General features: G+C 38.5%; 1 protein-coding gene across 1 annotated transcript in view; it reads left to right on the top strand.

Moving 5' to 3' along the window:
- Window positions 1-13789, top strand: part of LOC122494299 — a 64971-nt gene that overhangs the window by 30420 nt on the left and 20762 nt on the right. The window contains 3 exon segments of the mRNA XM_043599365.1: window positions 8678-8784; window positions 9073-9202; window positions 12111-12198. Coding sequence (XP_043455300.1) covers window positions 8678-8784; window positions 9073-9202; window positions 12111-12198 — 325 coding nt within the window.

Here is a 13789-nt window from a genome sequence, read left to right as displayed (position 1 = left end):
CTCTCCCCCTCCCCTACTCGCTGTCTCTCAAAATAAATAAAAAAAACATTTTTAAAAAGTTTAGAAATGCCTGCTGAATATTATCAGATGCTATTTTGACACATTGATATAATATTTTTGTCCTTGAATTTGTTAATGTGAAAGTAGTACTTTGGTCATTAAGGCAGTATGGTTTTGGCACAAGAATGAACAAACAGACCAATGGAACAAAATAAATGGCCTTGAAATACACCTACATATATGTGGTCATCTGATTTACGACAAAGGTTCCTCTGCATTATGGTTGGGACATAGTGGTCTTTTCAATAAGTAGCACTGGGTCAACTGCATAGCTATATTCATAAAAAATGAATCTTGGCCCTTACATCACACTATAAACATAAATTCCAGATACATTAGTGACCTAATTGTAAAAAGGTAAAGCAAAAGAAATATATCTTTCTGGGCTTGAGGTAGCAAAGATTTCTTACTTTTTTTTTTTTTTTTAATTTAAATTCTAGTCAGTTAACATACAGTGCAATATTGGCTTCAGGAGTAGAATTGAGTAGAACTGAGTAATTGGTGAATTACTCAGTTCACCAGGGCTCATCACAACTAGTGTCCTCCTTATTACCCATCACCCATCTAGCCCATCCCCTACCCACCTTCCTCCATCAAACCCTCAGTTTGTTCTCTGTCATTAAGAGTCTCCTGTGGTTTGTTCCCCTATCTTTCTCTTTTTTCTTCTTTTCCCCTTTCCATACGTTCATCTGTTTTGCTTCTTAAATTCCACATATGAATGAAATCATATGGTATTTGTCTTTTTCTGACTGACTTATTTCTCTTGGCATAATATACTCTAGCTCCATCCACATTGTTGCAATGGCAAGATTTCACTCTTGTTGATGACTGAGTAATATTCCATCGCATATAAATACCACATCTTCCTCATCCATTCATCAGTCAATGGGCATTTAGGCTCTCTCCATAATTTGGCTATTGTTGATAATGCTGAGATAGCAGAGAGTTCTTAAACAGAATACAAAAAGCATTAACCATATGGGGAAAAATGATAAATTTTACTGTATTAAATTTAAGAATCTACTTCACCAAAAAACACAATTAAGAAAGTGAAAAAAGTCACAGAGAATATATTATATATATATAATATACAATATAGTATATGTTAATATATGTTAATATGAATATATACATTTATGTAATAAATGTAAAATATTTAATAATATATAGACAAAATGTTAATAAAATATTAAATAAATATATATATAATATATTTGACTGACTCATCCACAATATATAAAGAATCCCTATAGATCAATAAACGACAGAAAATAAAATAGTAAATGGGAAAAAAACTCATATAAACATTTCAAAAAAAGTGTCCAAATGGCCAATAAAGATATCAAAAGTTGCTCAAGTTCATTATTAAGAAAGTGGAAAAACTAAAACCACAATGTGATAAGTATACACCCTCCAGAATAGCTAAATGGAAAAAATATGTACAAAGTTCTTGTGCATAATGCCATGGAGTGCTCAAGCCTTTGACAATATGCTAGTGGATACTGAAGACAAGATCCCCAATCTTCAGGAAAATCTGGGAAGCAGACAACCAGTAAGTACCTAACTAAGAAAACTTCAGATTCTGATAAGGGCCATGAAGAGAAAAGATATTGGGAAGAGAATTACTGGAGGGAGACAATTCAGTTGGTCATTTCATCTGACGTATATACAGTATCCCTAGTGGTAGCAGTACAGATTTTATGCAAGAATAGCCAGGTTAAGACTGAGAAAGAAAAGCTACCAAGGTGTCCTAGTCCTACCAGATATTTAAAAGTACTAAAAAGTCCCTAAATAATCAAAATGATGTGGTACTCATGCAGGAACAGACCAGTGGAATAGAACAGAAAGTCTATAAGGGACCCAAAAATATAGGAAATTTTAATACATGAAGGTATGAGGAAGTAACACTTCTCTAAGTATACCTTTCTGTATATTTTTCACTTTGGGAACCATGTTAATGTTATATATGTTTACATAAAGAGAAGAAAGACCCTACATTGGAATATAAGCAGAAACAAATATTTCCCCACACTACAGGGGAAAAAGCTAACCCAAGAAACTTTTTTTAAAGCTTTATTTTTTAATGTTTATTTTTGAGAGAGAGAACATGAGCGGGGGGAGGAATAGAAAAGGGGGGAGGACAGAGGACCCAAAGCGGGCTTTGCCCTGACAGCGGCAAGCCTCATGCAGGGCTCAAACTCATGAATTGAGATCATGACGTGAGCCAAAGTCTGACACTCAACCGAGCCACCCAGGTGCCCAAAGTAGCTTTTTAAAAAAGTAAGCTCTTTTTTTTAAAAGTAAGCCCCAACATGGGGCTTGAACTAATGACCCCAAGATCAAGAGCCACACACTCTACCAAATGAGCCAGTCAGGTGCTCCTAACCCAAGCAAATTTTGAACGACAACTTGACCCTATTCGCTCAGCCCAAAACAGAAACAAAACAAAACAAAAAACAACCATAAACAAATAACTAGCTAGTAGGATTGATTTGCACAATGATATAGATTAGCAATTCTGAAACTACTACTTCATATATTCTAGAATCAAGCAAAAAAGTAAATATATTATGGGATTAAGCTAATATAATGGGAGAAAAGCTTATCACTGCTGGAGAAGGTAATTGCAATATGGAGAGAAGGAGGCTAGATGAACCCTGTGGTGTTGGGTTGAAATTGGAGGTATCACTATAAAGTCATATTTTTGTGCATTTTTTAAGTAATCCCTACACCCAAGATGGGACTCCAACTTACCACCCCAAGATCAATGTAGAGTCAGATGCTCTACCAACTGAGCCAGCCAGGTTGCCCCCATGATATTTTTAAATAGATAAATATAGAAATACATATAGAGGTGTGTGTGTGTGTGTGTGTGTGTGTGTGTGCGCGCGTGTGTGTGTGTGTGTGTGTGTGTGTGTGTGTGTGTTTTCTAGCAGAGAGGACAAAAAAGAAACGACATCCCAGTACCAGTGAGAACATCCAGCACCCAGATCCAAGGAACTTGGAGAAATAGCATATATAAGCACTGAGCAGAGAAAACACAAGATGGTTTTGGAACATTGTGTGGAGGCAGAAAGTAGGGAAGTGCTCGAAAAGTGATTGCAATGTCAAAAGATCACAGTGGCAGTTTGAAGGAGTTCCCACTGGCCAAATATGGGATAATCTGAGTATAACAATATGTCATAATAGTAACAGATTAAGTAAAACCATTTAATAACCCAGTGGCTAAAATAGGAACCCATGAAACATGCTTTATAGTAGAACACCAAATTACTAATGTGGAAGGAATGGCGGAATTAGATTATCACCAATAATCAACCATCACAATAATAATTGATCTGATAAGAATCATCAATGGATGCTAAAAGTAGCAGGTGAAAGTCTGATGAAAAACAGATGTTTACAGCATCTTAAAAACATCTCTCCACAGGTGTTCCTGGGTGGCTCAGTCTGTTCAGTATCCAACTGTGACTCAGGCCATGATCTCATGTTTGTGGGTTCAAGCCCCATGTTGGGCTCCATGCTGATAGCTTGCTCAGAGCCTGGAGCCTGCCTTGGATTCTGTATCTCCTTCTTTCCCTGCCCCTCCCCCGTCTCTGTCTCTCAAAAATAAATAAATGTTAAAAAACTCTCTTTCTTAGAGATTCTAAAAGATTTGTTCATTTTGAGTCAACAACTGGAACCTCAGCAGAAAATCAGTATGTATAAAATAGAACTGAAAATGCAAGTTTTATAACTGAAAAAAACTGAAATGAAAATTTCACTGAATAAGCATAAGAACAGATGGGAGGCATCAGAAGAAACAGTCAGTGATCACCATGATAGGTCAATAATAATCCAATCTGAAATACAAAAAAGTAAAAACATTGAAAAAATACAGAGGTACCTATGGAACAATACTCATAACTAGAGTTCTAGAATGAGAGTACTGACAGAGTGTGGTAGGACAGAACTATGACCAAAACCACCAAAATTCAATAAATAGAAAATCTTATAATCAGACAGAGAAAAATAATACATAAAATATTGGGGACCAAAAACATGAATAATGCTGACTTAATTAGAAACAATAGTAGCCAGCAATCCCTATCAAAATAACACCAGCATTCTTCGCTGAGCTAGAAGAAACAATCCTAAAATATGTATGGAACCACAAAAGACCATGAGTAGCCAAAGCAATCCTGAAAAAGAAAACCAAAGCTGGAGGCATCACAATTCTGGACTTCAAGCTGTATTACAAAGCTGTAATCATCAAGACATTGTGGTACTGGCACAAGAACAGACATATAGATCAATGAAACAAAATAGAGAACCCAGAAATGGACTCAGAAATGTATGGTCAACTAATCTTTGACAAAGCAGGAAAGAATATCCAATGGAAAAAGACAGTCTCTTTCACAAATGGTGTTTGGAAAACTGGACAGTGAGATGCAGAAGAATGAACCTGGGCCACTTTCTTACACCATACGCAAAAATAAACTCAAAATGGATAAAAGACCTAAACATACGACGGGAAGCCATTAAAATCCTAGAGGAGAGGGGCACGTGCGTGGCTCAGTCAGTTAAGTATCTGACTTTGCCTCAGGTCATGATCTCACATTTCGTGGGTTGTAGCTGACAGCTCAGAGCCTGAAGCCTGCTTTGGATTCTGTGTCTCCCTCTCTCTCTGCCCCTCCCCTGCTTGCGCTTTGTCTCTCTCTCTCTCAAAAATAAATAAACATTAAAAAAAAATTTTTTAAATCCTAGAGGAGAAAATAGGCAACAACCTCCTTGATCTTGGCTGCACCAACTTCTTACTTGACATGTCTCCAGAGGCAAGGGAAACAGAAGCAAAAATGAACTACTGAGACTTCATCAAAATAAAAATCTTCTGCACAGTGAAGGAAACAATCAGCAAAACTAAAAGGCAAACAACAGAATGGGAGAAGATATTTGCAAAGGACATATCAGATACAGGGTTAGTATCCAAAATTTATAAAGAACGTATCAAACTCAACACCCAAAAAACAAATAATCCAGTGAAGAAATGGGCAAAAGACATGAATAGACACTTTTCCAAAGAAGACATCCAGATGGCTAACAGACACAAGAAAAAATGCTCAGCATCACTCATCATCAGAGAAATACTAATGAAAACCACAATGAGATACCACTGCACACTTGTCAGAATGGCTAACATTAACAACTCAGGCAACAACAGATGTTGGCAAGGATGTGGAGAAAAAAGGAATCCTTTTGCATTGCTGGTAGGAATGCAAACTGGTGCATCCACTTTGGAAAAAAGTATGCAGTTTCCTCAAAAAATTAAAAATAGAACTACCCTATGACCCAGCAATTGCACTACTAAGTATTTTAGGTATTTATCCAAAGGATACACAAATGCTGATTTGAAGGGGCACATGGCACCCCAATGTTTATAGAAGCACTATTGACAATAGCCAAAGTATGGAAAGAGCCCAAATATCCATTGACTGATGAATGGATAAAGAAGATGTGGTGTGTGTGCGTGTGTGTGTGTGTATGTGTAATGGAATATCACTCTGCTATCAAAAAGAATGAAATCTTGCCATTTGCAACAATGTGGCTGGAACTAGAGTGTATTATGTTGAGCAAAATAAGTCAGTCAGAGAAAGACAAATACCATATGATTTCACTCATATGTGGAATTTAAGACAAAACAAATGAAGATAAGGGAAAGGAAACAAAAATAATATAAAAACAGGGGGAGACAAACCATAAGATACTCTTAAATACAGAGAACAAACAGGGTTGCTGACAGGATGTTAGGTTGGGTAAAGGCTAAAGAGGTGAGGGACATTAAGGAGGACACTTGTTGGGATGTACACTGGGTGTTATATGTAAGTCATGAATCATTACACTCTATGCCTGAAATTAAAAAATAAAATAAAATTCTGATAATGTAAAAAAAAGATGAAACAATAGTAGCCAAAAGACAATAGAATAACATCTGGAAAAACTAAAGAAAAATAGGTCAACTCAGAATTCTATTTCCAGAGAAAACATGCTTTTATAATGAAGATGAAATAAAGACATTTTCAGATAAATGAATATTTAGATTTTAACTAGCAGAACTACAGTTCTGGTAAAGGAAATTCTTCAGGTTAAAGAGAACTGACTTCAGATGAAAATACAGTCTCAACAGGAAGGAAGAACATCAGATATAGTCAATATGTGAATAAATATAACATATGCTTCCTTCTTTATAAGTTATTAAAATATATAACTGTTTAAACCAAAATAATGGAATGTATGTAGCTGAAATATGTATGCCAACAGTAGGACAAAGAACAAGAAGTATAAATGAAATGATATTGTTTACAAGGTTCTCGTATTTTACATGGAGTGGTACAATATTAATTCTAGGTAAACTATGTTTAAACAAGAATGCATATTTTAATCCCTAGAGCAACCTCTAACAAGATGCATAAAGGTATAGCTGAGTGCCAACAGAAGAATTCAAATCTATCAGAAAAAATGATCAATTCTCCAAAAAAGACAGGAAAGTAGTTAATAAAAAATGTGGTAAATAGGTATCAACCAAATAGTAAACATAAATCCAACCAAGTTAATAACATAAATATAAATGGACTAAGTATTTCATTTTTTAAAAAATTTTTTTTTCAACGTTTATTTATTTTTGGGACAGAGAGAGACAGAGCTTGAACGGGGGAGGGGCAGAGAGAGAGGGAGACACAGAATCGGAAACAGGCTCCAGGCTCTGAGCTGTCAGCCCAGAGCCCGACACGGGGCTCGAACTCCCGGACCGCGAGATCGTGACCTGGCTGAAGTCGGACGCTTAACCGACTGCACCACCCAGGCGCCCCTGGACTAAGTATTTCAATGAAAATCCAAGAGACTGTCATACTGGGTAACAAATGTAAAACCCAAATTACATGATATCTATCAGAAATGTATATTAAATATAAAATCACAGGTAGGTTCAAGAAAAAAAATGGAAAAAGATATATTAGCCAAACAGTAAGCATAAGAAAACTATAGTGACTGTACTGATACTAGACAAAATAGATGTTAAGACAAGAGATACACAGAGACACCTGGGTGGCTCAGTCAGTACAATGTCTGACTGAGGCTCAGGTCATGATCTCACAGTTTCTGGGTTTAAGACCTGCGCCGGGCTCTGTGCTGACAGCTCAGGGCCTGGAGCCTGCTTCAGATTCTGTGTCTCCCTCTGTCTGATCCTCCTGCCGCTCATGCTATGTCTCTGTCTCTCAAAAAGGAATAAACGTTAAAAAAATTTTTTTAAAGACAAGAGACATAGAGAAATATTTCATAATAGAAGGGTCAATTCATTGGGAACACACACAATCATAAATGTGTATACACTATTTAACAGGCTTAAAAATACATGATAAAAACTGAATGAACTAAAGGGAGAAATAGAATTTGTATTTTCATGTATCTTCTACTTCACATATATTTTCCTATTTGCAAAGTGGGACTTAATAAGATTGGCCTTGACATTGTCAAATAATTTGTAAAGTCTTATATTCTTTTTTTTTTTAACATTTATTTATTTTTGAGAGAGAGACAGAGATAGAGCACGAGCGGGAGAGACAGAGAAGAGAGGGAGACACAGAATCAGAAGCAGGCTCCAGGCTCTGAGCTATCAGCACAAAGCCCAATGAGGAGCTTGAACCCACAGACCATGAGATCATGACCTGAGCTGAAGTTGGACACTTAACCAACTGAGCCACCCAGGTGCCCCAAGTCTTATATTCTTGAGAGAACTACTGTATCAAAACATTTGAAATGGGAGGATGCTACAATGATGGATAAATCCTGGTGGGCTTATTCCATTTATTTCCTGAACCAAACCCAGGACATAACAAATTCAATTATTAGTCACCTGAGAAACACTTCTGAAGATACTTTTCCTAATGTTCACTTTTCAATCTTCTTCATCAGGAAGACTATATATATGTATATATGTATATATATGTATATGTATATGTGTATATATGTATTATATATATACATATATACATATATATGTGTATATATATATATATATATACACACACACACATATACATAGCTCAAAAATACTTGAAGCAAACTTGATAGAACTAAAGGGAAAACAGTAATAGACACACCTTATAGTCCCCCCATCCTTATCCTCAGAGGACACATTTCAAGACCCTCAGGTGATGACCAAAAGGGTGGATAGTAAGCCCCATATAGACTGCTTTTTTTTCTATACATACATACCTATAATAAAGCTTAATTTATAATTTAGGCACAGCAAGAGATTAACAACAATAATGAAATAGAACAATTATAACAATATGGTGTAATAAAAGTTACGTGGATGTGTCATTTTCTCTTAAACTATCTTATTGTACTGTACTCACCCATCTTCTTATGATCTGATTTGATAAAATGCCTAGTAATGAAATGAAGTGAGGTGAATGATTTACACATTCTGACACAGCATTAGACTACTACTGACCTCACCAAAGAAGGATTGTCTGCTTCGGGAAGGCAACTGATGGCTGGCAACTGAAGCTGGAGAAAAAGAAACGGCCGATAAGGTGGGGAACAATTTTATCAACCATCTTAACCTAACAATTTATAGAACAACATCTTCACAACTGCAAGAAGGCGAAAAACCGAGAGGAGGAAGGAATGGAAGGCGGGAGAGCGAGCTAGCACGGGGGACCATTCCGTGTCGTCCTGCTCCCGGTTCTGTTATATCCTGGTTCTGTTTTAGTTCTGGGATATTTTTATTGAGTACTTGATGCATATATATTTGAGCATATATACTAAGCATCTGCTGCGCCCCTAGTACATACATTGTGTGCTTGTTGGTGCCAAGTGCATTCTAAGCCATACTAGGGCTTCCTCAGCTACAAACACAAAACGGGCTCGCAGAACTCGCTTCGTCCATTCCTGGGGAGCCTTGAAGCCCCTCCCCTAGTAGCCCACCGTCAAACCCTAAATGCCGCCCGGCGATCTAGCTCTCTCCCGCAGGCATTCGCGCTTGCGCACTCCGAGCAACAAGTTGGGGCGGGGGCGGGCCCTCCCTACTGAAGACTACATTTCCCACAGGCCTCTGCTCGTAGTTTCCTTCCGGCTTTCTTGCTGGTGTCGGCTCCGAGAGGTGAGTTGGTCGCGTGCATTGAGGAAATGGGCGCGGGGGCGGCGCGGGGGTGGCGCGGGCTTCTGTGTGAACTGGGTTGCAGTGACTGTGGAATTTGTGACGCTACTGGGCATTGGGTGCCCTGAGGCGTCCTTTCCCTTTCCGCTTAAGGGCCGCACAGATTTCTCGGCCCAGAATGGCTTCGAGTTAGATGCATGAACCCCAGAGTGAAGGCCCTCAACAAAAAGACGGTTTCGAGAACTGCTGCTCTCAGAACCACGGCTTAATCAGAGCTCCCTCGTAAAGGAAATTCGGAGACGGATTCCAGACGTGGCCTTTGTACTCGGCCTTTCTCTGAAGGCTGAGCTTTACCTCCCGGCTCCCTCTTTAATTTCCATCGGGTTATGTGCGTGGTGATGGTGGGAGCAAGTGTGATAGCGGGGGTGTGTTCGGAGTTAGCCAGGTCGGGCTGAGTTCCAAGAAAGGCTCAGTGTCTCAAGATTCCCGTCCTTTTCCCCCCAATCCTGCTGATCTTTAGGAACGAGAGAAAGAGGAAATAACCATTTTTATGTCTATATCTATTTGTCTATCTAAAGTATATGAGGACGAATTTGTATTTCTTTGTTCCGTGAAATGTAACTTTTATTTTTCTGTGCATGGTTTAAAACCTTTGAGTCTCCTGAGAAAGAATAAAAATCAGTGCGGACTGAAAAGAGAAAAAGCATTTGCATTAATCAGGCTGGGAGACAGGAGACAGATAAAGCCAGCTGCAAAATAGAAATTATTATTTCATGCAGCAACTGTAAAATGCGATCACAACTCCCTCTTTGAGAGATTACAGCTGTTTTACCAGTGAAGCTCCACACTTGCTTTGCTATTTATTTTTATTACTGGAGATACCCAATTGCTAAACTACCCTCCCTTCAAGATAGCACTTAGTCTCCAATTAATCCTAGCCTTTCCTAGTCTTACCTCAGAAACTGCAACCATTCTAGAATTGTTCCCCGCTTCCCATACATTCTCTTCAAAGTCCTTCAGTTGGAACTCAACCCTTTACAAAAGAGCTTTTCTTCTCCTCCTCCATTGCATTCCAGCCCATCCTGTGGAATTTCCTCCCTCTCTTAAATCAATAAATCTGATTTTGTTGGACTCTACAGGCTTGTTCCAGGTAGTCTTTAACTGGTTAGGCTTTAACACGGGAAATATCCTATCCATAGACCTGGAGCTTTGCTCTTCTTTCCCAGTGAATGATAGGGGTGATGAGGTTACTTCCTGCCTCCTCTCCTGTGGGTATTCACATGAACATTTGGCAGTCATTTAATTCCTCCTGTGAGCTGTTGCTTTCTAATCATTTAAATGGCTTGCAAGTAAACCTCCTGAAGGGAGGCCAACTGCAGAGCTTTATTTTAGGCTTTGATTTGTTGAGAGGATTACAGTTCGGTTGGAGTCATATGCTAGGTGTCTTTGATCTTCACCTCTGCCCTGAATTCACAAGCAGGGAAAGTTTGGAGATGGTTTAATTGGTGAAAGGGTTTTCTGCTTTTGAGGCTTGTAAGGAGTTGCAATGTGACAGGGTTTTTAAGGGAGAGTACTGTGTTAACAAGGGAAGGGAACAGAAGATGCTGGTAGAAATTTAAGAAATGGTTTGAAGTTTTTGACAACATGAGTTGTTTCAGGCCATATATTTATGTGGTTTTATGAGAGGCAGTTTAGTTATGGTACTAAATTACCAGTGTTCTAGTCCTAAAACTGTCAGTTAGAGCTGGGTGAATCGGAGTAATTTATTTCATTTCTTTGTGCTACAGTTCTTTCATCTTTAAGAGGATAATGACAGAACCTACTGTATAGGATTGCTTTGAATAGGTGAATTAATATATATAAAGTCCTGGGGCGCCGGGGTGGCACAGTTGGTTAAGCGTCCGACTTCAGCCAGGTCGCGATCTCGCGGTCCGTGAGTTCGAGCCCCGCGTCAGGCTCTGGACTGATGGCTCAGAACCTGGAGCCTGTTTCCGATTGTGTCTCCCTCTCTCTCTGCCCCTCCCCCGTTCATGCTCTGTCTCTCTCTGTCCCAAAAAATAAAAAAATAAATGTTGAAAAATATATATATATATAAAGTCCTAAGGGGACACCTGGGTGGCTCAGTCTTTGGGCGTCCAAGTTCGGCTCAGGTCATCATCAGTTCGTGAGTTCCAGCCCCTCATCAGGGTCTGTGCTGACAGCTCGGATGAGACGTTTAAAAAAAATTCTGTGTCTCCGTCTCTCTCTCTGCCCCTCCCCCGCTCGCACTCTCTCTCTCAAAAATAAATAAAAATTACAAAAATAAAAAATGAAGTCCTCAGATAATGCTTGACACATAAAAAGTGTTCAGTAGATTTAATAGTTACTATTATGTTGTAATTCCATTTTTTTCACATTTGCTTCATCCATCCACATACTCCCTTTTGTAAATTGTTGTTAATCAAGAGGAATTGCTTATCAATATGAAGTTTGAAATTTATTAGCTAGCATTGTAAGAAAGAGCAAGGCTGAGCTCAAATTTTTTATGGAAGAAGAAAAGAGCAGAAGATAATTTTCTTTAATAATTAGGGAAAGAAGAGTATATAGTATTCTTCATCTTCAGTGCTATAGCTGACTTTTATTTAATGTTTATTTACTACTTTAAGTGCTTTCTTATATGTAGTGTCTTATTTAATTCTTATAATAACCCTTTGAGATAGAATTTATAATTATCAACTTTTTTTTATATAGGAGGCGACTAAGGCTGAAAAGTTAAGTAACATGTCCAAGATCACACAGTTAATAACTATCAGAGCTGAGATTTATATCCTGGAAGTGTCACACCAAAGCCCATTTTAGTAATTATAACAGTATACCAAGTCTCATCATTATGCATACTTAAAAAAATTCTTCCTGCCTTACTCAGTAACCTTTCATGATTGAAGGAAGAGATATTAATCTGATGACAGCAAGAATCATCAAGTTTTGTCCAGATTATACTGAAGCTATGAGGTCTGGAGGTAATGGATTTCCTACAGTAAGATTTATGCTGGGGCGCCTGGGTGGCTCATTTGGTTGAGTGTCTGACTTTGGTTCAGGTCATGGTCTCATGGTGTGTGGCTTTCAGCCCCAAGTTGGGCTCAGTGCTAACAGCTCAGAGCCTGGAGTCTGCTTCAAATTCTGTGTCTCTCCTGCTTGTGCTGTCTCTCTCTCTCTCTCTCTCCCCCCTTCTTCCTCAAAAATAAACAAACTTAAAAAAAAAAAACTGAAACATGAAAAAAAAGAATTTATAAAAAAAGATTTGTCACATAGGTTTTTTTTTTAATTTTATTTTAATTCCAGTATAGTTAATGTCTCACAGTTTTTATTTTAATGATGATTTATACAAAGTCAGACTAGTAGGGCAAGGAAATAACAATAGTTGTTGGAGGCTTCATAGGCATCTTAGCCTAGTGGATTGGCTCAGAAGCAAAATGAAGTCATTTCTAAGATATGAAAGGAAGCAGTGATGAGACAGCTGTCAGTACTTAAAATACATCAGTCAGGGACTTCTTACCATTGATTTCTAGATAGTACTCCAGCATACATGGGCAAATTCAGTCATAGACTTGGTTCATGAATTAAAAGTTGAAGTAAAAAAGAAGTCACTCAGGAAAAACAGCTATTCTTAGAATATCCTGAGTTTTTTTTTCCTCAGGTCAACAGAAGACTGAAAGAAGACCTTGAAATGAGAAAATCGTTTCCTTATTTGGAGTATTTATGTGCTTTAATATGTTTAATGTGGTGGTGTGTGTTGCTGGCTCTTACTGTAAACATTTTAACTGTTTCTCCTAGGCATACATGTGATTTTTTCTGTCAATAGTGTAATACTACAGATGTTGCGATTTTTTTGTAAACACACTGGTTTCACCCATTTCATCAAAATTAGGGCAACATTATCACTTAAAAAAAATTTTTTTTTAAGGTTTATTTTTGACAGAGAGAGAGACAGAGCATGAGCGGGGGAAGGGCAGAGAGAGAGGGAGACAGAATCTGAAGCAGGCTCCAGGCTGTCAGCACAGAGCCCGACGCAGGGCTCAAACTCACAGACCGCGAGATCATGACCTGAGCCAAAGTCGGACGCTTAACCGACTGAGCCACCCAGGCACCCAACATCATCACTTTTTAATATTTGCCTAGTTTTCAGTGGTGTAGATGCATTACTGTTTAATAATTTTCCCAGTTAGATTCTTTTCAGCTTTTATTCATTGTAAACCTTATCTGTCAGCATATCTCTGCAGACATCTTCATGTACATGTGTGAGTAGTTCCTTTATTTTTGGGGTAATGTTTATTTATATTTGAGAGAGAGAGAGTGCAAGCGGGGGAGGAGCAGAGAGTGGGGGATACACAGAATTCGAAGCAGGCTCCAGGCTCCACGCTGTCAGCACAAAGCCCAACGTGGTGCTCGAATTCACGAAACCGTGAGATAATGACCTGTGCCAAAGTTGAACGCTTAACTGATTGAGCCACCCAGGTGCCCAATCCTAGGCAGGCTCCACACTGCCAGCGCAGAGCCCGATGTGGGACTCAAACTCATGAACCATGAGATCATGACCTGAGCCGAAGTCAG

The sequence above is a fragment of the Prionailurus bengalensis genome, chromosome E2 (assembly GCF_016509475.1).
Source record: "Prionailurus bengalensis isolate Pbe53 chromosome E2, Fcat_Pben_1.1_paternal_pri, whole genome shotgun sequence".
Taxonomy (NCBI): Eukaryota; Metazoa; Chordata; class Mammalia; order Carnivora; family Felidae; genus Prionailurus; species Prionailurus bengalensis.
The sequence above is the reverse complement of the archived record's forward strand: the minus strand, read 5'-3'. Positions and strand labels throughout refer to the sequence as shown.